Raw genomic sequence first — 21,239 nt, 5'->3', positions numbered from 1 at the left:
AGTATGGGAACATGAAGCTTACATGGTGCAATGAGCACTCCTGATCTGGAGACACTTCCTAAAGGGAAGCAAAAGTGCGTTTTGAGTCTGGACAAACCATAAAAACTAAGAGACCATAAAAACTCATAGGAAACTGTCCCCCAAACTGGTCCACTGGGCACAGTTCTTAACTCTTTCAATTTCCCCTTTATGCTATATCCCAGGGGATTGTAATTTTTTGGCAGACGCTTATCTAGAATGCCACAATAAACTAGAACTTGTTCGCGCAGTTATCTCCTCATGGCAAATAGCAGCTCCAGTTGTTACAAGAGCTCAAGAAAAGCAGCCTAAGCCCACAACCAACTAAGTAATTTAAGTGCTGAAATCAGCCTTAAAAGATGATGACTGGTTTAACAACCATAAGAATGACTTCACTTTGCATGAAGCATGTGCATGGATTGGAGGAAAACTATATTTCCCAAAAAAGCCAGCAGACTGGTCCTGGAAAAGAATCATGACTCAAAAACAGTAGGACATTTTGAGTTCATGAAAACCCTGCACCTGATAAAACATCAATTCTGGTGGCTATCCCTAAAAAAAGACATTGTGGCACATGTGGCTAGTTGCCCAGTATGAGCAACAGCAAAACAACATCCAGGAAAAGTGCCAGGACTGCTACAGCCTGTATCAAGACCCCAGGCTCCTTGGAAGAAAATGTCTATGGAATTCATTGTTGAGCTTCCTGAAAGCTCAGGAAACTCCATTATTTAAATCATGACATACCTGTTTTCCAAACAGCTGCACGTCATACCTGCTGAAAGATCCTCTCAGCCCTCATTCTAGCTAAGCTCTTTGTGTAGCACATCTACAGGCTACATGGGGCACCAGAGTACATAATCTCAGACCAGGGAGTTCAATTCATTTCACTATTTTGGTATGCATTTTTAAAATTATTAGGCATCAAGTAGGGACTCAGCAGTTCCCATCATCCACAGACCAATGGAGCCTGTGAACAGACTAACAGGGTTATATTTAAGATATTGTATTAATTACCAGCAGGACAGTTGGTCGGATCTCCTCCCATTTGCAGAAGTAACATATAATACCTCCCTGCATAGTAGCACTGGTTTCATCCCTTTTAAAGTGCCTATGGGACAAGAATTTGTGGCCATGCTGGAGCTGCCCTAAAATACATCCCAGACCACCTCATTGGCTGATTGGATCACTCAACTACAAAACACCTGACCCATGGTCCATAGAGTGCTAGATGACACACGTTGTACACACAGTACTGCTGACAAAAAGTGTACTAAATCAAAGGATTTCAAAATTAGAGACAGTCTATCTGCCTTTCCACTAAATACCTCCAATCTAGACAGGTCCAGAAAACTGGAGCCCAAATGCATTGGCCCTTTTCCCATTTGTAAAATCATCAACCCTGTCACAGTACAGCTAAAGACCTAGGACAAATCCTTCTAATATTTCATTGCAGCTTGTTGAAACTGGCACTAACCTTTTTCCTGTGGCCAGAGCCAGGAGCATCTCCAACCCCATCCTGATGGAAGAGGAACAGCATTTTGAAGCTGAAAAATATTCTTGACGCCCGGAAGCACAGAGGAAAAGTTTGATACTTAGTAGCCTGGAAACATTTTTGCCTTTTGAAATAGAGTGGGTAGATGCATGGCATGTGCCTGCTTCCAGACTACTCAAGAGATTCCATAACCAATATCTGCATAAACACTCTCTTTCTCTTTTCAGGACTAATGTTCCTGGGAAAAGGGACAGCACGTTATGCTGCCTTCCCCATCACTTGTGTTGCAGCCTGTCACAATCTGGAAAGGGAAGAGGGTGGGATGTGTGTAAGAGGGCCTGTTGTAAACGGGGGGGGGGGGGGGGGAGAGACTATTGCAAATAGGAAGCAGAGGTCTGAGCCAATTTTGGATACCCAGGACCTGGGAATGGAACTACTTCTTGAAGTGTCCTGTTCTTAAAATATCCAGCTACCATCCTATTGGTCACTGATGAACTAGTCAAAGAGGGGAGGGCTAAAGGTTTGGAACAATGTAGCAATTTGTGTGGGTTTTCTTCAGATTTAGCCTTGCTTTCGCTGCATCCAGTTGTCTCTAGTAAAAGATCCTTGAAACCTTCAGATGGAGTCAGGCGTTTTTCTTTCCTAGAGAGCCAGCTGGGGCAGGGTTGACAGGCTGATTATAGAATTACTTTTTAAGCCAAATTTGTATCCATGCCTAATATTCAGTTTAAAATCCCATTTATTATAATTTTTCAGAGTCCTTTTTTAAAGATTATCTGTAAAGATTGGTGTTTTGAACTAATATGATTTACACTGTATATTTTACTAAAACTGTACAAAAGAAAAAATAATATTGTTCTCTGGAAGACTTTAACAGTAATATATACTTCTTTAAAGGAGTTACAAAGGTGGATTATGGAGACATTTCTTCACGACTTGGACTAAGACAGAAGCTACAGTGCAAACCTTTTTCCTGGTATTTAGAGAATGTTTATCCCGATTCCCAAATACCACGACACTATTTCTCTTTGGGAGAGGTAACAATTTTATGTACAGTATCATATACTGCAGACCTGGGCATTTTATGGCCTGTAGACTACATTCGTCCCACAGGCGGTCCTAGCGCATTCAACAGCAACTATGGCAGACAGAGCATTGGCAGTGACAGGGTGGTAGGGCAGTGGCCCTGCACAGCAGTCTCTTTCACATGTGGCCCATTGCAAAAATTAATTGCCTATATCTGATATAATGTTTATAAAATAATTGTGTCATAACCAAACTCCTAGGCTTTTTCATGTGGAAAATTATAACATTTGGAACAGTGGGATTGAGACACAGTTTTTCCTTGGTGCGAAAATCTATCTGTAATAGGAGCATATAGGACTATATAACCATTTTTATGTTAGCTTTGAAGTAAGCTTTCAAAAAGGGACGTGGTGGCTCAGTGGGTTAGGACGCTGAGCTTGTCAATCAGATGGTCGGCAGTTTGGCGGGTCGAATCCTGAGTGCCGCGTAGCAGAGTGAACGCCTGTTACTCATCCCAGCTTCTGCCAACCTAGCAGTTCAAAAGCACGTAAAAATGCAAGTAGAAAATTAGGGACCACTACGGTGGGAAGGTAACAGCGCTCCGTGCGCCTTTGGCATCTAGTCATGCCGGCCACATGACCACGGAGATTTCCTTGGACAAGCACTGGCTCTTCGGCTTTGAAACGGAGATGAGCACGGCCCCTAGAGTTGGAAACAACTAGCACGCATGTGCTGGGGAACCTTTACCTTTAAGCTTTCAAAATTTACTTTCTTTATATTTCATTTTATTGTAAGATAAAAATATAAAAGAACAGAGAAAAAGAACAAAGCATTTATTTCCAAGCACTAAAGATGTCCTAGTTTACATCATGCCATTGATAGATATTTTGTCATAGCAAACCATTTTTAAATACAAATAATTACAAATTATAAACAAAAATAGAAAATGTTTTTATTCTCAAACTTAGTTTCATTTAATGTGGTTTGAAAAATTAATCTACAAAATATAATTTAACATACAATTACAACATATATAGCATTAATAAAAACAGATACAAAGCATTACAAAAGCTAACTAAATACAAATAGTAAACCAAAACAATATTTTTATTTTTTGTAAAAAAAAGGCTGAGCAATAATGAGTAAAATTATGTTTTTCCTGTCTTCCATATATCTTGTAGAATCAAAAGACTTTGCTAATTTATCAGAAAGCTAGCTTCTGTGGAAACTATATTGCCTTATATCCGTGGTGGCAAATCTATGGCACGTGTGCCACAGGTGGCATGCGGAGCCCTCTCTGTGGGCACACGTGCCGTTGCCCCAATCCTAGGCCTTCGCCACCGTGTGCAAAAAAAAAAGGTTCAATCAATCAATTTCAACTTCTCACGGGAAAAAAAAAGATCTCACAAAGTTGGAATTGCTTGATTGAACTTTATTTTCAGTCCCACACAGCAGCGGCGGAAGTGATGCATTGGAGCTGGAAAAAAGGTGCCGTGGGAGGGTGGGGGGACCGGCGGGAGCAGGGGTGGGGCGGGGCCTATTGCTTCCCTCCTTCTGTCAGACACTTGCCGAAGTCGTGCAGGGTAAGGTTGCTGCCCCCACCCCCACCCAGATGCCCTCGCCTCCCCCAAATTTGGGGCTGTCCCAGAAATGGTAAGGGATCAGCCCCCGCTGCCCCAGCCCTGGCTCACCCCAACCCGGCTGGGCGCCCTCCCGGGGCATGCACAGGAAACAGCGAGCGCTTGGGGGCTGATGGTTTGCAGCAGCAGCTGCAGCAGCTCCAAGCCTCGCCTGTCACACCTGGCCATTCCCTCTCCTCATCCTGTTCTGCTGCACTGCGCCTTTCCTTGTTTGGGCCTTGGTGTTCTGTAAGCCTAGCGCCACAGTGCACGCTAGGCCTGTGGGATGAAAGGCACGGAGATGGGAGTGCGCAGTGTCACAAACCAAGCATCAGCTGGCTTCCATTAGACCTCTCAGCCACGTTGTAGGGTTGGAGTGGGGAATCAGCAGTCATGCAGAGCTACAGCCTGGAACTGCTGATGGCCGGCAACATGTGGTGGCTGGAGAGAAAGGGTGATGAGGAGAAAGCAGGAAGGGTGTGTGTGTGTGTGTGTGTGTGTGTGTGTGTGTGTGTGTGTGAGCAGTTCCAGGCTGTGTCTCTTTATCCGGCGTGAATGCTGCGTTCCCCTCTCCAGCCCTACCATGTGGCTTGTGCCTCCGTGCTCTCCCATCTCCCTGCCTTTCATCCCATAGTCCAGGCGGTGGGTGGGCTGGGCCCCTTCTTTCGATCCCCCTCTAGGGCGGTTCTGAGCATCTAAAACAAAATCTAAAACTGACCACATTCTGGATGGCTGACATGAAGTTTAGATCAGCGCCGCCCCCGCCACCAGCACCTCCATGGCCTACTGCCTGGCATCACAGCCTGTGAGTGCTTCTCTTTCCCCACCAGTGCGGGGAAAGCCATGGCCACCGGCAGTAAAGAGAAGCAAGATGACGAGACTAGATGCCAGGCAGTTTGCAGAAGGCCAGCAAGAAGGTGAGGCCATTTGCGGGGTCGGGTTAGTCGCATTGCAATTCTCAGAAAAGTGAGAGCCCCGAAAGAAATATATGGCAAAGGACTTCTGGAGAGATGACTTGGAGCCATGTGCTGTGTCAGGGAGGTGGTGTGCAGGCAGGTGAGAGAGCAAATTCGCAATTTGGCTTTCTGGTCAATTCTTGCCATTTCCCCTCCCTAAAATCACAGAACTCTTTGGATCAAATGGGAAGTTAAGAGTCAACTCCCCCCCCCAATTATTTTGTCAGAGGCATGGAAAGTGTTTCTTGCTTCTACTTTCGCTCATTTGCTCTTTTATAATTTAATCCAGCCTTACCCAAACTAACGTCTTTTGGGTGTTGTGGACCACAGTTCCCATAATCCTGTGGCTATGCTGGCTAAAATTCAATGCCTTATTTTCTCTGCAGTATGCGCCTAGGAGGCAGTAGGTCTGTGGGATTTAGATGTATTTAAACATTTGTTTCTTTTGCCTAATTTATTAAATCAACATCTAATTCGAAATTAAATGTTTCTAAGAAATCCAGAGTGGTTTACAAAAAAACTTTCAAAGACTGCTATTGTAAAGCATCACCAGCACTGCTTAAAACAATATTGAAAGTGTGTATTTTAAGAAAGAAAAATATTAATAGTAATTTACTTAGTGCTGTTTGACCATAAAATGTGGCATTGTTCTACATATGCCTGGCTGAACAGTGTTTGGAGTTGCCTCTAAACGGGTGAGGGGTGCACTGTTCATATTTTCCTTGGAAGAAAGTTCTATAATTGGGGTGCTGTCTGTGAGAAGGCTCTGTTTGTGGCCACTGTTCTATAATCCAAACCAGGGGGACCATCTGGTATAAATGGATGGTAAACATAGATGATTAGGGGGCTGGAGGCTAAAACATATGACAAATGTTTGTGGGAATTGGGTGTGTCTAGCTTAGTGAAAAGGACTAGGGGTGGTGACCTGATATTCCATTGTCTGGAATGGTATCCATCCCCTGCTTGAGCAGGGGCTTGGACAAAAGACCTCAAAGGTCTCTTCCAAATCTCTTACGCTTTGAGAGGTGCTGCCAACCTCTCCCCCTCCCCTCATTCCTTCCTGGGCACAGAGGGAGGGAGGGAGGGAAGGAAGGAGGGGAGAGAAACAAGAAGAAAGAAAGGGAAGGAAAGAAGGAGATGGGAATGAAAAAGAGGGAGGCAGGGAAGGAAGGAAGGAAGGAAGGAAGGAAGGAAGGAAGGAAGGAAGGAAGGAAGGAAGGAAGGAAGGGGAGGGAGGGTCTGAGGGAAATCCTGCCTTAGCAGTTGGCCAAAAGCAGCCCTGTTGCCCTTTTGCCATCCCCTGGTGGTTTCCCATCCTATTGCTGAGGATGCTTTGGTTACAAAGCCAGGTCTCCTCGCATGGAGAGGGAGTGGGTCTCCCTCTGACCCATGCACTTTGCCCTCCTGCACCTACCATGAGCAACCTGGCCAAGGAGAGGGAGCACAGCAGCAGCAGCCTTGAAGAGGAGGTAAGCGCAGCTGGGCACCCTCTCAGGGAAGTGCAGCTAGGGTAGGCAAGGCTATGGGATCCTGGTGCCATGGGAGCTCAAAGGCTGGGCTGGGTGCCTAACCTCCGCTGCCCAGGGCTCCAGGCATCCGTGCCACTGTCCAGGGGTTCACTGCATTGCCTGAGGCTCAGTGAGGCTCCTCCAGTGGACCATGTCCTGGCGCTCGCCCCAGTCCCACCCACCCCTCCGCCAGAGAGCCTCAGATCCACCCCAGTCCTGCCCAGGCCCGCACAAGTGCCCCTGACGTGAGTGACGTCGAGCTGGCCACACCCACCCAGTAGGCCACACCCATGCCAGCCTCACCCACCCAGTAGGCCACGCTCACCCAGTGGGCCACGCCCATCCAGCACCCGACGATAAATAAGTGGGGTTTGGGTTCCAGTTTGGGAACTCGGGCTCTAAAAAGGTTTGCCTTCACTGCCCTATATCAAGGAAAAAGCAAAAGACTCTAATAGATTCTACCCAGATTTTTAAACAAAATATTGGCATTATGTGTCTCAGACTATGTGAACTTTAAGATCAAAACCAAGATCACTTATGACCCTGTCATCAAGTAGTTAAAGAAAAGATGGGTAAATTGGCCTTCTTCACAATTTTTAAGGCTGATGTGCAAGTTAGTTAATATGTAACTGGTGTGTGAGGGTGTGTGTGTTGGTGTATCTTACCTATTTGTCTGTCTGTTTTACTTTTATTTAGGTACGAAATGCGGAAACAAATCAATGTCTAGATAATATGGCACGAAAAGAAAATGAAAAAGTTGGAATTTTTAATTGCCATGGAATGGGTGGTAATCAGGTAATGATGTACAGTAAATAATTTAACAGATATATTTAAAATCTTTATTCTTATTGGCCTTTCTCATTATAATCAATAATGGAGCTTATGTTGAAATATCATGAATCCGTTTTCATGGACAATCAGCATCTGATCAGCTTTAAGCAAGTCACTGATATAAATCTCCACAAGGGTAGTGGATAGATTAAAGAGTCCATCCCAAAGTAATTCAAATTGTTTCCAGAGTTAATTTGGCAGTATTGTTGTGCTCTCTTGAAGCCCTGACTGATTTATGGAATATGGAAACACAGCATTTTAGCCAATATTTTTGTGGCATTTCCAGCAAGATAATCCATGTAAGCCTTCATCTCGTGTGAAACAACTGTTAATATTTTAAATAAACCCATGCAATCACATACTATTGCATCATTAATATTTAAATCAGTTTACCATATCAAATAAGTAAATGCAACTATATGAATCCCGATTAATAGTCATCATTTTCTAGTAGTAACTGTCATCTCTGATGTCTACAGATACTGATAAAAAAAATTCCACTTTACACAGTTTGTAACGTACTATTTTTGTTCACAGTGAGTAAACATAATACAATACAATACTTTACAACAGCACAATTGTGCTAATAGAATTACAGTTTTAATATAGTAGAAGAAAAAGTAAATCTAGACAAACTTGGGAAATTTGAAAATATTACGTTATTGCCACTGGAAATTTCATAAATGCCATTGCTTACAAAACTTTTTAAGTGACAAAAAAGAGATTCATTTGACTGGTGTTTTCCAAATATTTCATAGGAGGAGGTTTTATACTCAGATTTTGTAATGAATTATCATTGCTGTAATCAAATGTGGTTTTCTCTCAAGGTTTTCTCATACACAGCTAACAAGGAGATCCGAACAGATGATCTGTGCTTAGATGTCTCCAAACTTAATGGTCCAGTCACAATGCTCAAATGCCATCATTTAAAAGGCAATCAACTTTGGGAATATGATCCAGTGGTACGTTTCTTTATGGCCTCAAACTCAACTCTTGAGAATATCTGGTTATAAATAGAAAATAGAAGGAAAACTAATGTAAGACATTCTGTCAATTTATTTCATAGTTTCATATGATTGCCATTTACAGCATTCCTTGCTGGCTTCCCACAAACAGTCAGGGAAGAAGTAGATTACAAATCACCCTTGTAAGATGCTTTCCCTCTTGTCATTTTTCCTCCTGAGGAGCCCCCAGATGGTAGGGCGAGTATAAGATCCAGGCAGCTGGCTGCCTGTCCACCCACATTTGTAGCAACCCATTAGCATCCATTACCCACCTGCCCTCTGGGCTATAGCATCTATCCACTCGTACACATATCAGACTATAGGACTTGCACTTCTGCCTCTCCACTGGACTCAACCACCATGCTCACCCAAACTCACTTGCTTGCCAGCCTGCTTGCAAGAAATCTAAAGAGGGGCTTGTCATGACTGGGATTTGCAACTTCCATCCAGGTTTCCCATTGACTTTGCTTGTTGGAAGCCAGCAACCTGGTGATCATATAAGGTCCTTGCTTGATAGTCCACAATCTTTGCTTAACAATGGCAACAGGGTCTACAGAGGTTACTGTAACAATGGAAATTCTGATCTCATGTATAGAATATAGAACATAGGACGGGAAGGGATCTCAGGAACCTATATGCTCAAAGCAAGAGACCTCATATTATCGCAGTCAAATGGTCCTCCAATCTTTTCTTGAAAACCTTCAGTGATAGAGCATCCACAACAGCAAGCTGTTCCATTTGTTAATTATTCTCATCATCAGGAAATTTCTCCTTAGTTCCAGGCATGATATCTCTGTAATAACCTTCCAACTGTTGCTTCTTGTCCTGTCCTCAGATGCTTTGCAGAACAAATCAGTCCCCCTTGTCTCTGTGACTTCCCCTCATGTCACTTCTGAGCCTTCTCTTCAGTGGCCTAGATATATCTAGTTTCCTTAATTATTCATTATAAGATTTAATCTCCAGATCTCTTATCATCTTTGTTGCTTTCTCTGCATTTTTTCTAGGATCTCAGCATCTTTTTTGTATCATGGTGACCAAAACTGTATGCATGTATTCCAAGTGCAACCTCACTAGTGCAGTATAGAATGTACTATCACTTCTCATGATCTTGATGCTATCCCTCTGTTGATGTAGCCTAAAAATGCATTGGCATTTCTGGCAGCTACAGCACTTGCTGTCTCATACTTAAGTGGTAGTCCACTAGATCCCTCTCACAATTGGAACTATTGATCCAGTTACTACATATTCTGTATATGTGCATTTCTTTTTTCCTGCCTTACTTTTCACCACTGAACTGCATCTTGAACAGGGCCCAGTGCTCAATTCTGTCAAGATCCTTCTGAATCTTGAATCTATCTTCCAAAGTGATAGCAATTACCCCCAGCTTGGAGTTGTTGCAAATTTAATGATCTCTCCTAATCATCTATATCATTTATGAAGATATTGAAGAACACTGCGCCAAAGACAGAACCTTGAAGTTCCCCACTGCATGCTTCTCTCCATGTAGCTGTAGTTCTGCTGAGATCTACATGCTGAGTGCAGTTGCAGTCAATTGTCAAGCCATCTGGTGGTGGTACTGTCTATTTTACATTGTTCTATCTTACCAAGAAGTAGGCTGTGGTCTACTTTGTAAAATGCCTTACAGAAGACCAAGTGTACTAAATTCACAGCATTTTTTTGTTCCCTAATTTAGTCACTAATAAAGAAGTGAGTCCAAAGTCTTGCCATCTTCTTTCATTAGTGGACCTAATGAGTTAATGGGATATAAGAGGCTTGTCCTATGATATAAAATTAGGAATCTTATGTTCAGCAAACTCAGTGTACACCAGCTGATAATTCCAGAAGACTACCAGCAAATTTTAAAAGTTTTGTTTCCACAACATTAGTACCTCTCATTCACTTAGTCATTGAAATGTTACATATGAAAGACCCTTCTTATCCCTGGCTAGATGATACCAAATGGTATGATAGCTCTTGTACCATTCTTTTTCAGATGAAGGTAAGATTTCAAACTTTTATTTCTTCTAGCTCTCTGTTAGAAACAATGCTGAATTATCTCAGCTTGATTGCTGACTTATCCAACATCACACATTGGTTATGTCTGTGAAGATTCTCAGTCATCCATGTAATAATTGTTTCAAAAGGCAACTGGACTGTTTTTTCCTTGAGGAAGAATAAAATTTTTTGCTAGTCACCCAAGAAGCTTCATCAGTTTTGATGGCGGGGGAAGGATATGTACTGACTCTTGAGACTGAACGGTGGGGGGATGGAAGGATAGTTCTGGCCAGATTGAGGGGGGCGGAGGAAGGATTGTATTTCTTTGCAGTCACCTAGTCGTTAATACTTTCCCTGAGAGCTCTTGAGGGGACTTGGGAGTTTATCATTTGTTATTATCTTCATCAATTTCTGGTAGTTGTCCATCTTGTCAACATTCCATGACTGTTCTATGACTATGGGGAAAACAAACTTGATAGAAAATGTTTTCAATAATTCTCCATTGCTTCATAATGTCTAACCATAAGAGACTGTTTTGTGTTTAACAGTATCTTAATTATTTGGTCTTATTTAGAAATGTTGGGTTAACACATTTTCTCTCTCTGTCTCCTCTTCTTTCATTCTTCTCCACACATGCAATAAAGAAATTAATTCTTTTGCATGTGAACAGTAACCAATGCCTGGATAAAGCCACTGAAGAAGACAGCCAGGTACCTAGTATCAAGGATTGTAATGGTAGCCGTTCACAGCAATGGCTTCTTCGTAATGTCACCCTTCCAGAAATATTCTGAAATGTTTCTAAGACAAGGATTGACTGGACTACCTCAGCAAGTGCATTTGCTATATTATGTTCCAAGCAAAGGCTGCAAGTTGTTTCGATCACTGGAGCAATCTGTTCTAAAGTTCTAAGAGCTGTGAACCAGCTATCCTGGTGTTTAAACATGGAGCTAACTAAAGGAGTTACTTATGATGCTTTATGCACTAATGTTTACAAGAAATCATTTTGTAGAACACATGAGCAGTGGAAATATAATCAAGGAAATATGCTCTCTGGAGAACAGCTCAGCTTAATTTGCTTGTATATTAGCAACCTCCAAAATGCTGTTAAAAATATTCTTAAAATGTATGTGCAAAGTTCAATATTTACCCAAAGGTCATATAAAAACATAAATGGGACAGATTAAAAATAAAACAGAAAAATCATTGATACAAAGATGTATAAAACAGGGTTTAAAAAAGAAAATCAGAACTGTTAAAACTTATAATTCCTTACTTACATCAAATGTATATAATTAATTTGATCTCAGTGGAAAAAAGGTGACCAACTGAAATAGTAATTCTTTGTTCAATTGCGTGCTGATCTATTAATTATTTTTCTTACTGTAAAGGCCTTGAGCTTTTTTTTTAAGAAAAACCAAAATTCAGTTAGCTCTCTAAATGTTGGATTAAATTTTAAAACTTTTGATTTTGTCTTGTAGTTTTTCAAAACTTGTTACTCCTTTTCTCCCCAATTATCTGAAAAATGTTTTTTACTTGTTTGTGTTTTACTTGGTACTTAAGTTAAAAATATGTCAGATATCTTTGATCTGACAAGAATTTGTGTACTTTATATTTCTTAACTGATTATGTTTATGACTAAATCTCTTAATACTGTATTACAGTTTCTTTACAGCAATAATTATTTCATTCCTCAATTCCACACACCAGAGCCGGCAGATAACTTATTCAGTAATAAATAGCTGGCATCTGAATGTTCCCTTAAAGCATATTTCCATTCAATATTACAATATCACTCATATTTTTGAAATGTAATGTTCTACTTTTTTCTAATAAAATCACGGGAAATTATTAAATAACTCTCTTTTTTAAAAGTAATAATTTACCAGCATATCTGGAATAGGCCTACCTGCCCTGTTAACATTGTAGTTGTAACACATAACATTCTAATCTAAGGGGTGTTCCCAATTCTAGCTCTGTTCCTCATCTATCTTACAAAGTCTCCTCCGGTTGGACATGCATAATATTCTGGTTACCCCATCATAATACTGTGGTTATCCCATCATTTCTTTGGCATTATCAACCAATTAAATACTCTTTTTTTAATCCTGGAAATTGTGAACTTGTCAACTATTTAATGATCAGTAGATAGCAACAGAGAATTAATGATTTCATATTTCTATGTTGCCATCTGGTGTTCATATGGATATGTGCAGCCACAATGTTGCTGAGAACTGGAATTTGAGAAACGGAGTTAGTTATCTTGGGATCAACATGAGAGTTGAAAATCACCGTAGAACATAATGTGAGGAGAGGAAAAAAAGTAACCAGGACTTTCTTGGAGCACTCAAGCAGGGTTACTAAAAAAGTAATTCCCAACCCCATAAGCCAGAGATCTTCAAACTTGGCCCTTTTATGACTTGTGGACTTCAACTCCCAGAATTCCTCAGCCAGGCATGCTGGCTAAGGAATTCTGAGAGTTGAAGTCCACAAGTCTAAAAGAGCCAAGTTTGAAGACCCCTGCCATAGGCTATGGTTCTTTAGTTACTTTTTACATACATTTAGCCAGGCATCAGTCAGTCAATTTTTATGGGTTTGTCCATAGAAAGGTAGATAATTTGCCAGTGTTTCCACATTCCTCCATTTCTTCTCCAGGACACTCCCTCACAAAAATCAAATAGAAAAATAACAATGGTATAATTTCCCAGTTTGGCTATAAGGAAAATGAATATAAATAAATATGGCCCAGGGTACAACCCCAAATGGTAAAAAGATTGCATGACATTGGTATACATACAGTATAGATTGTTCCATAGTGATTGCTTAACTTGTAGTTCAGTCTAGGCCAGGGGTAGGCAACCTTGGCTCTTTTATGACTCATGGACTTCAACTCCCAGAATTCCTGAGCCAGCCATGCTGAGGGGAAAGATACATTTCCAAGCTGAACCATGCTGGCTCAGGAATTCTGGGAGCTGAAGTCCATGAGTCATAAAAAAGCCAGGGTTGCCTACCCCTGGTCTAGGCTGTGCCTTTAGAAGTCAGAAGTCTGGTATATTTTCAGAGCTGAGAAAGCTTTTCTAAATTACACAACGTCCCTAGGTGCTCTGTCGCTGGAGATTTTTAAAAAGAGACTGAACAGTCATTTCTGTGAAATGGTATAGGGTTTCCTGCTTGAGCAGGGGGTTGGACTAGAACAGGGGTCCCCAATTACCAGGCTGCAGCCCACTACCAGGCCGCAGCCTGTTCAGAACCAAGTGTCTATACACACAGCGGGTGAGCATACACACACATAGCTCTGTTTGTGCGAGTGGTGCCACTTTAACAAGTAGAGCTGACGCATGGGTGTGCTCACCCCTCACACAGAACCTTCTCCTCTCTCCCTGCCAGTCCATAAAGCCAGAAAGGTTGGAGACCACTGGACAAAAGTCCCTTCCAATTCAGTTATTCTAAGAATAAACATTATATGAGTATTGTTGCCCCTACTGGCAATTTAACTATAACCATAATACCAATAAATCTTAACAAAGTATTATTCAAGAGAAAGAAATATTTTAAGATCCATATTCAATATTTCAATTAAAAACAATATACAGGTGGGTAGAATTTATTAATGAAAATACCAATTTTGACAACATTTTCTTCATTGTATAATTTGTTATAGACTACTGAATTTTATTGGCAATTTTTTGGCCAAAAAAAAAATTCCAAAAAAAATGCAGTATTTTGTTTTTCACAGTATACCTATTTTTCTTTATGCACAGCTATTTGTATGTTAGACATTATTATGTTCAAATAGAGTTCAGTTAATTTTGTAAATGTGAACCCTATTTAGATTGCAGACACACATATTGCCTGACCCTGTTTTTTCTCTTCCAATGTCAGTTTTTGGCAGGAGTATATTGTTATATACATAAGTACACACAGCTGATATACAAGTGTCATAAGCCTAAAGGATCCATAAGAAAGAGCTAAAGAACTAGCTATACAAATATATTACCATCATACTCTTTTCTGTTCATATAAACAATATTGTACAATACTTAAATGAAATATGAAGCAAAATGATTTGATCGAAGAGGAATGCACGGATCTGGCATGCATTACGGAAACCTGGTTGGGCTCAGAGGGAGGGGTCCCTCTGACCAAATTATGCCTCCCAGGTTTCCGTGGGCTACACCAGCCACGGGCTCAGGGTAGGGGTGGTGGGGTGGCAGTGGTTATTCGGGAGACTTTATGTCCACAGGAGACCACCATTGTCCAAATAGGCGGGAGTGAGTCCCTCCTTGAGATGCGGCTCTCGGGTTCAGATGGGCTTGTTGCTCACATACCTGGTGCCCAGCTGTGTGGCAACAGCCCTGCCCTCTCAAGATTGGCGGTGGAGTTCCCCAGGCTTATAGTTCTGGGTGACTTCAACCTGCCTGCCCTGGGAGGGTCGTCAGAGTTAGCTCGGGAGTTCATGGCTTCCATGATGACCATGGACCTGTCCCAAGTAATTCATGGCCAGACTCGTGGGGGGTCACACTCTCGACCTGGTGTTTTTATTGGACAGTGGTTGGATGATCTGGGAGGGGGTTTGCCAACTATTATCCCCCTATCATGGTCCGATCATCATCTGCGACTGGTCTTCCGTTATGCTACCCTCCGCTGCTGGGCTGCGGAACCGACCAGATGGTTCCGCCCCAGGGGCCTAATGGACCCAGAAGGGTTCCAAATGGCGCTTGGGTCTATACCCATTGCCCTCACTCACAACCCGGCCAGTGCCTTGGTGGATGCCTGGGAAAAGGCAGCCACCGAAGCACTCGACCGTGTTGTACCCTTGCGACCCCTGACTCATCGCAGATCCTGCTGGGCTCCATGGTTTTCTGTGGAGCTCTGGGTGATGAAGCGTCGGAGATGGGGTCTAGAGAGCAGTTGGAGGTCCAGCCGATCCAAATCTGACCGATTGCAGCTAAGAACCTTTATAAGGTCTTATCTCGCCATGATGAGGACGGCGAAGGCTAACTACTTCGCTGCCCTCGTTACGTCCGCAGATAATCGCCCGGCCGCCCTGTTTAGGGTAACTCGCTCCCTTCTTAACCAGGAGGTGAGGGAGGACTCCTTACAAGGACAGGCCGAGGAGTTTAGTCATCGTCTGATGGACAAAATCGCTCAGATCCGGGCCGGCTTAGACTCTGGTCGGAATCTGATGTGGAGGAATCGGACGGTCTTGAGCATGTTATCTGGACTGAGTTTGATCCTGTTTCTCCTGATGATGTGGACAGGATCATGGGGAGGCTGAGCTCCACCACCTGTTTGTTGGACCCATGCCCCTCCTGGCTGGTGTATGCAGCTTGGAAGGAGACATGAGGCTGGTTCCAGGCAGTAATAACTGCTTCCTTGAAAGAGGGTATCTTCCCCACCGCCTTGAAGGAGGCGGTGGTGAGACCCCTCCTCAAGAAGCCTGCCCTGGACCTGGCTGTTTTAAATAACTATCGTCCGATCTCCAAACTTCGCTTTCTGGCGAAGGTTGTTGAGAGTGTGATGGCGCATCAGCTTCCTCTGTTCCTGGAGGAAACTGATTATTTGGATCCATACCAATTGGGTTTCAGGCCCGGTCACAGCACGGAGACAGCATTGGTCACGCTGGTGAATGACCTCTGGCGGGCTTGGGACAGGGGTTGTTTCTCTGTCCTAGTCCTATTAGACCTCTCAGCGGCTTTTGATACCATCGACCATGGTATCCTACTGCGGTGTCTCAGGGGGCTGGGAGTGGGAGGCACCGTTTTACGGTGGTTCTCCTCCTATCTCCTGGGCCGCTCGCAGTTGGTGTTGACGGGAGGGCAGAGATCCATCCCGAGGCCTCTTGTTTATGGAGTTCCTCAGGAGTTGGTTCTCTCTCCCCTTTGGTTCAACATCTATATGAAGCCACTGGGCGAGATCATTCGTGGTTTCGGGGTGGGGTATCATCAGTATGCTGATGATACCCAACTTTTTCTCTCCACCCCGAACCAACCCAGTGATGTCCTCGCCGTGATGTCCCGTTGCCTGGAGGCGGTCCAGGTCTGGATGGGGAGAAACAGGCTTCGTCTCAATCCTGCCAAGACTGAGTGACTGTGCATACCGGCATCTCGGGTTAACCAGACTATTCCATCTTTAATGATGGAGGGTGAGGTGTTACCCCCCGTTGATAGGGCTTGCAACTTGTGTGTCCTGGATTCACGGCTCAATTTTGAAGATCACATAGGATCTGTGACCAGAAGGACTTTTGCCCAGGTTCGCCTGGTGCGCCAGTTGCAACCCTATCTGGACTGAGATGCCCTACGCACAGTCACCCATGCGCTCGTGACCTCCCGGATAGACTACTGCAACGTTCTCTATATGGGGCTGCCCTTGAAGACCACTCGGAGGCTTCAGCTGGTGCAGAATGCTGCTGCACGAGTTGTGATGGGGATTGCCCAATACTCCCATGTAACACCTCTACTCCGCGAGCTGCATTGGCTTCCGGTTGCCCTCTGGGTGAGATTCAAGGTGCTGGTGATGACCTATAAAGCCCTAAATGGCTTGGGTCCAGGATATTTGAGGGAACACCTGCTGCCAGCATCAAGTTCCCTTCGTCTTGTGCGCTCCCACATGGAGGGCCTTCTCACGGTGCCGCCGGTAAAAGACTGCCGGCAGATAACACCCAGGGGGAGGGCCTTCTCAGTGGGTGCGCCTGCCCTTTGGAACCAGCTGCCCGTGGAGCTTAGGACTGCCCCCAACCTTCGGTCATTCCGCCGGGACCTGAAGACCTGGCTCTTTGAGCTTTCCAGCCCAGGCTGAGAGTTTTTAAATGGGGTTTTATATTTTTTTCAGGGATCAAATTTAATTATTTTTAACTGTTTTTAACTTTTGTATTGTATTGACATTTTTAAATACTTTGTAAACCGCCCTGAGTCCTACGGGAAAAGGGTGGTATATAAATTCAATAAACTTAAACTTAAACTTAAAATAAATGAAAAGCAAATGAGACAAAAGAAAAAAATAGTTTACAACACTGTTCACTATTCCTATCTATCCTTATGAACCATCTTTGTTTCCACCAAATCTACAAGTAGTGCTTAATATACAGCGTCAGTTGTTTAGCAACTGATTGAAGATACAGCTGATCTCCCAAAAGTTACTTATGACTCAGTTCTGACAGCTGATCCCTTTCACATAGCCACATTTGGGCATTCAGCAACTAGGATGTTTTTGCTGAAAACCGACTTTCAGTAAAAACACTCCATAGCAAACAATGGGTTCACTTAATGATCATGGTGATTTACTTAATGACCCCCACATAACAGGTTGTAAAATTGGCTTGGTCATGTGGATGACTTGCTTTACAACTATCATGACTTACAACCTTAATGGGCAATCTCCATTATGATCATAAGTAGAAAATTACCTATACACAGATTCATATACTGCATTTGTTCTTTAAACTCCTCTGTCTCTTGAGAAACTCATGAACTGCATCCAACCAGAACTTTCTCAGTTTTCTTTTTCTTGTTGACCATTAACTGTTTTTTATACATTTATTGCTAGTGTGATCCTTATTCATTCTTTCTATGGCCACACCATCTCAATGCATTACTAAGCAATTGTTTTCTATTCATTCACTCTCACTCTCATTCATTCATTCATTGACTGCTCTAGTTTTACTACATATATATGTCAAGCCCAAAGAACCAAGAATGATGCATAGGATTACTTCTGACTAGTCTTTATTATTCTTTCTCTACAAACAGAATTTTGCCAGACTAAAGCATAAATCTGCATAAGAATTGGATATACTTTATGAATTGCTAGGGAGGATGCTCCTTTGCTGTCTTCCTGTCTACCAGACATTTCTGTTGTCTCTTTGCCCTCTAGGAAAGAGTCCCTGTCTCCTGTGCCTCTGGATTACTTTCCACTACATATATTAAGTAACTGACTACCAGCATGTTTACCAACATTTGTACATTTTACATTTTATCTACAGGTAATTCTTGCTTAATTAGCAAGTCACATGATTTTTTTCCATTTTACAACCATGTTCAGCAACAGAGTTCCCAGTCCCAATTGTGGTTATGAACTAAGAAATAGTTGTATTTTCCCATCTTTGATAAACATTTGTATCAAAGGAAATTAATCTGTTTGCTGTTTAACTTAACATTTTCCCTGTCAAATACAACTATCATAGTCTTTGATAGATTTATTTTTGAAATCTCCACTGCTTGTTGCAATATAACACCCAGTACTGCTGGGAGTCAGATGACATATAAAGAAAATAATAAAAGTAAATAAAAGCTATTTAATAAATAGTAATTATTATTTTATTATTATGTAATAATAATTATATAATTATTGTTCTTAATAAATAATAAAAAATTATCAGCCGTTGTCTGAATACAAAGCAAAATTCACATTCTCAACCAACATGTCTCTAATGTCACTCTAAGGCAGACATGTCAGCCTCAAGGCACATGGGCCAGATCCAGCTCGTGATGCGTTTAGATCTGGCCCGCAAGCAGACTAGTATTAGTAGGTGATTGAGTAGTTGCCTCATTATTTTGTGTCTTGTCAGTGCAGCAGCTCTAGCAGACAATGGGCAAAGGGAGCCTCTCCAGCTCATGGAGCTGCAGCAGTAACCACAGGGGTGGGTGGACATGGCTAAAGCACTCTGCCTGAGAGTGGCTGGCTGGCAAGAGTAAAAAAGGGAGGGAAGGAAAGAAAGAGAAAGGATGGAAGGCGCTTGGATCATATGTTTCTTCATTCTCACCCCTTGCTGCCTTTTCCTCCTCCTCTTCCTTCATCTGTGCTGCACTTTCCCATACGTAGCTGGTCTCCTCCCCAAAGACACAAGGAAATGTGAGACAGGGAAAGCTCAACCCAAAGCTAGTCAAGAAACCCAAGCCACGTGCTGCTGAAGTGCACGAGCTTCCTTCAAAACTGCTGCTGTCCCTCCGGGCAAGACATCTGCTGGCTCTTTGAAGGCTACCGTAATGCTGATGTGGCCTCAATGAAACTGGTTTTGAAACCCCTGCTCTAAAGCAATCAATAAAATTTATTTATTTATTTCGATTTATATACCGCCCTTTTCCCGAGGGACTCAGGGCGGTTTACAGGGCAAATTAAAACTACAATATATACAGGTTAAAATAAAATAAAATTAAATAGCCCCCAAATAATTAAAAATTAAAACCTTAACCCAAAACCCTCAGTCCAGGCCAGCAAGCTCGAATAGCCAAGTTTTTAGGTCCTGGCCAAACGAGCGAAGGTCGGGGGCCATCCAGAGTTCCACAGGCAGCTGATTCCAAAGGGCAGGCGCCCTCACCGAGAACGCTCTCCCCCTGGGGGCTGCCAGCCGGCACTCCCTGACCGGCAGCACCCTGAGGCCCTCCCTATGGGAGCGCACAGGACGATGGGAAGTTGATGCTGGCAGCAGGTGCTCCCAAAGATAGTCTGGACTCTCCAAACCGCCGCCATCCCGTTTGCAGAGCTGCCGTGTTCGTCCATGTTTGACGAGCGCAGCAGCTGTGCAAACGGGACGGCGGCGGTTTGGAGAGGTGCGCGCGCACTCTCCAAACTGCCACTGTCCCGTTTGCAGAGCTGCCGCGTTCGTCCATGTTTGACGAGCGCGGCAGGTCTCCGAACGGGAAGGCGGCAGTTTGGAGAGGTGCGCGCGCATCTCTTCAAACCGTCGCCGTCCCGTTTGCACAGCTGCCGCGTTCATCCATGTTTGACGAGCGTGACAGGTCTCCAAACGGGACGGCAGCGGTTTGGAGAGGTGCACGCGCACCTCTCCAAACCGCCACTGTCCCGTTCAGAGGTCTGCCGCGCTCGTCAAACATGAACGAATGCGGCAGGTCTCCAAATGGGACAGTGGCGGTTTGGAGAGGTGCGCACGCACTCTCCAAACTGCTACCGTCCTCTTTGCACAGCTGCTGCGTTCGTTCATGTTTCTTTCAAATGCGGAGGAATGCAGCAGCTCTGCAAACGGGGCAGCGGTGGTTTAGAGAGCTGCGCAGCTCCCCAAACCTCCGCCTCCACATTTGAAGAGCTGATGCATTCATCAAACGCAGAGGTTTGGAGGTCCCGGGAGAGGGGGAGGGCGCTCAGGTGGCTCCGGCGGTGCCCGGGCTGAAGGCGCCACCGCAACCCAGTGCCCGTCGCCTGTGAGTCCGTCTCTCCTCCCCCCCGCATAAGCTGGCGGCACTGGGCAGCAACAGGTGCGTGCAGCTCAGGATGCATTGCGGGCGTAGGGGGTGGTGTATTTTTTGCTTGTTTTGCGCATGCGCGTGTGTGCCCACATGCACGTGCACATTTTGCGGCTCCCACTTTTTTGTGTGTATGACGGAACCGGTTCCGAGTGGCTCTTTTGCTGTTTCGGGTTGCTGACCCCTGCCATATACCCTCGCTTGGCATAAACCCACATTGCACGCTTTCCAAATATTGTTCATTATTATTTCTTTTTCTTTCAGAGTTCTGCCAAACACTCCCAGGGACACTTAACGAACTAATTTCTTTTAGTTTTTGTATTCACTTATTTTTAAGTAAAGGTAAAGGTTCCCCTGCACATACGTGCTAGTCGTTTGCAAGTCTAGGGGCCGGTGCTCATCTCTGTTTCAAAGCCAAAGAGCAAGGACAACAACTGCATTCCTCCAATGCTCAAGTCTTCATGCATATTAAAGTACTCCAAAAGCAAACCACATGCCTATTTTGACCATTGTAGAAGTGTGTGTATATGATCTGATGCTGGTTCAATGCCTGAAAGTTGTAAGGAAAGAAAGATGGAGCATTTGCTGGTTTTT

At 43.6% G+C, this 21,239-nt stretch overlaps 1 protein-coding gene across 3 annotated transcripts in view; it reads left to right on the top strand.

Annotated features, from left to right (window-relative positions):
• Positions 1 to 12,282, top strand: part of GALNT1 (polypeptide N-acetylgalactosaminyltransferase 1) — a 62,517-nt gene extending 50,235 nt beyond the window's left edge. For all 3 annotated transcript variants that reach the window (XM_083377127.1, XM_083377125.1, XM_083377126.1), the window contains 4 exons: positions 2,408 to 2,547; positions 7,316 to 7,414; positions 8,278 to 8,412; positions 11,094 to 12,282. In XM_083377127.1, coding sequence (XP_083233253.1) covers positions 2,408 to 2,547; positions 7,316 to 7,414; positions 8,278 to 8,412; positions 11,094 to 11,240 — 521 coding nt within the window. In that variant the 3' untranslated portion in view covers positions 11,241 to 12,282. The remainder of the gene's footprint in view (positions 1 to 2,407; positions 2,548 to 7,315; positions 7,415 to 8,277; positions 8,413 to 11,093) is intronic.
• Positions 12,283 to 21,239: the final 8,957 nt, after the last annotated feature.

The sequence above is a fragment of the Vipera ursinii genome (genome assembly GCF_947247035.1).
Source record: "Vipera ursinii genome assembly, chromosome: Z".
NCBI lineage: Eukaryota > Metazoa > Chordata > Lepidosauria > Squamata > Viperidae > Vipera > Vipera ursinii.
Note: the sequence above shows the minus strand (reverse complement) of the source record. Positions and strands in the feature narration are given on the sequence as shown.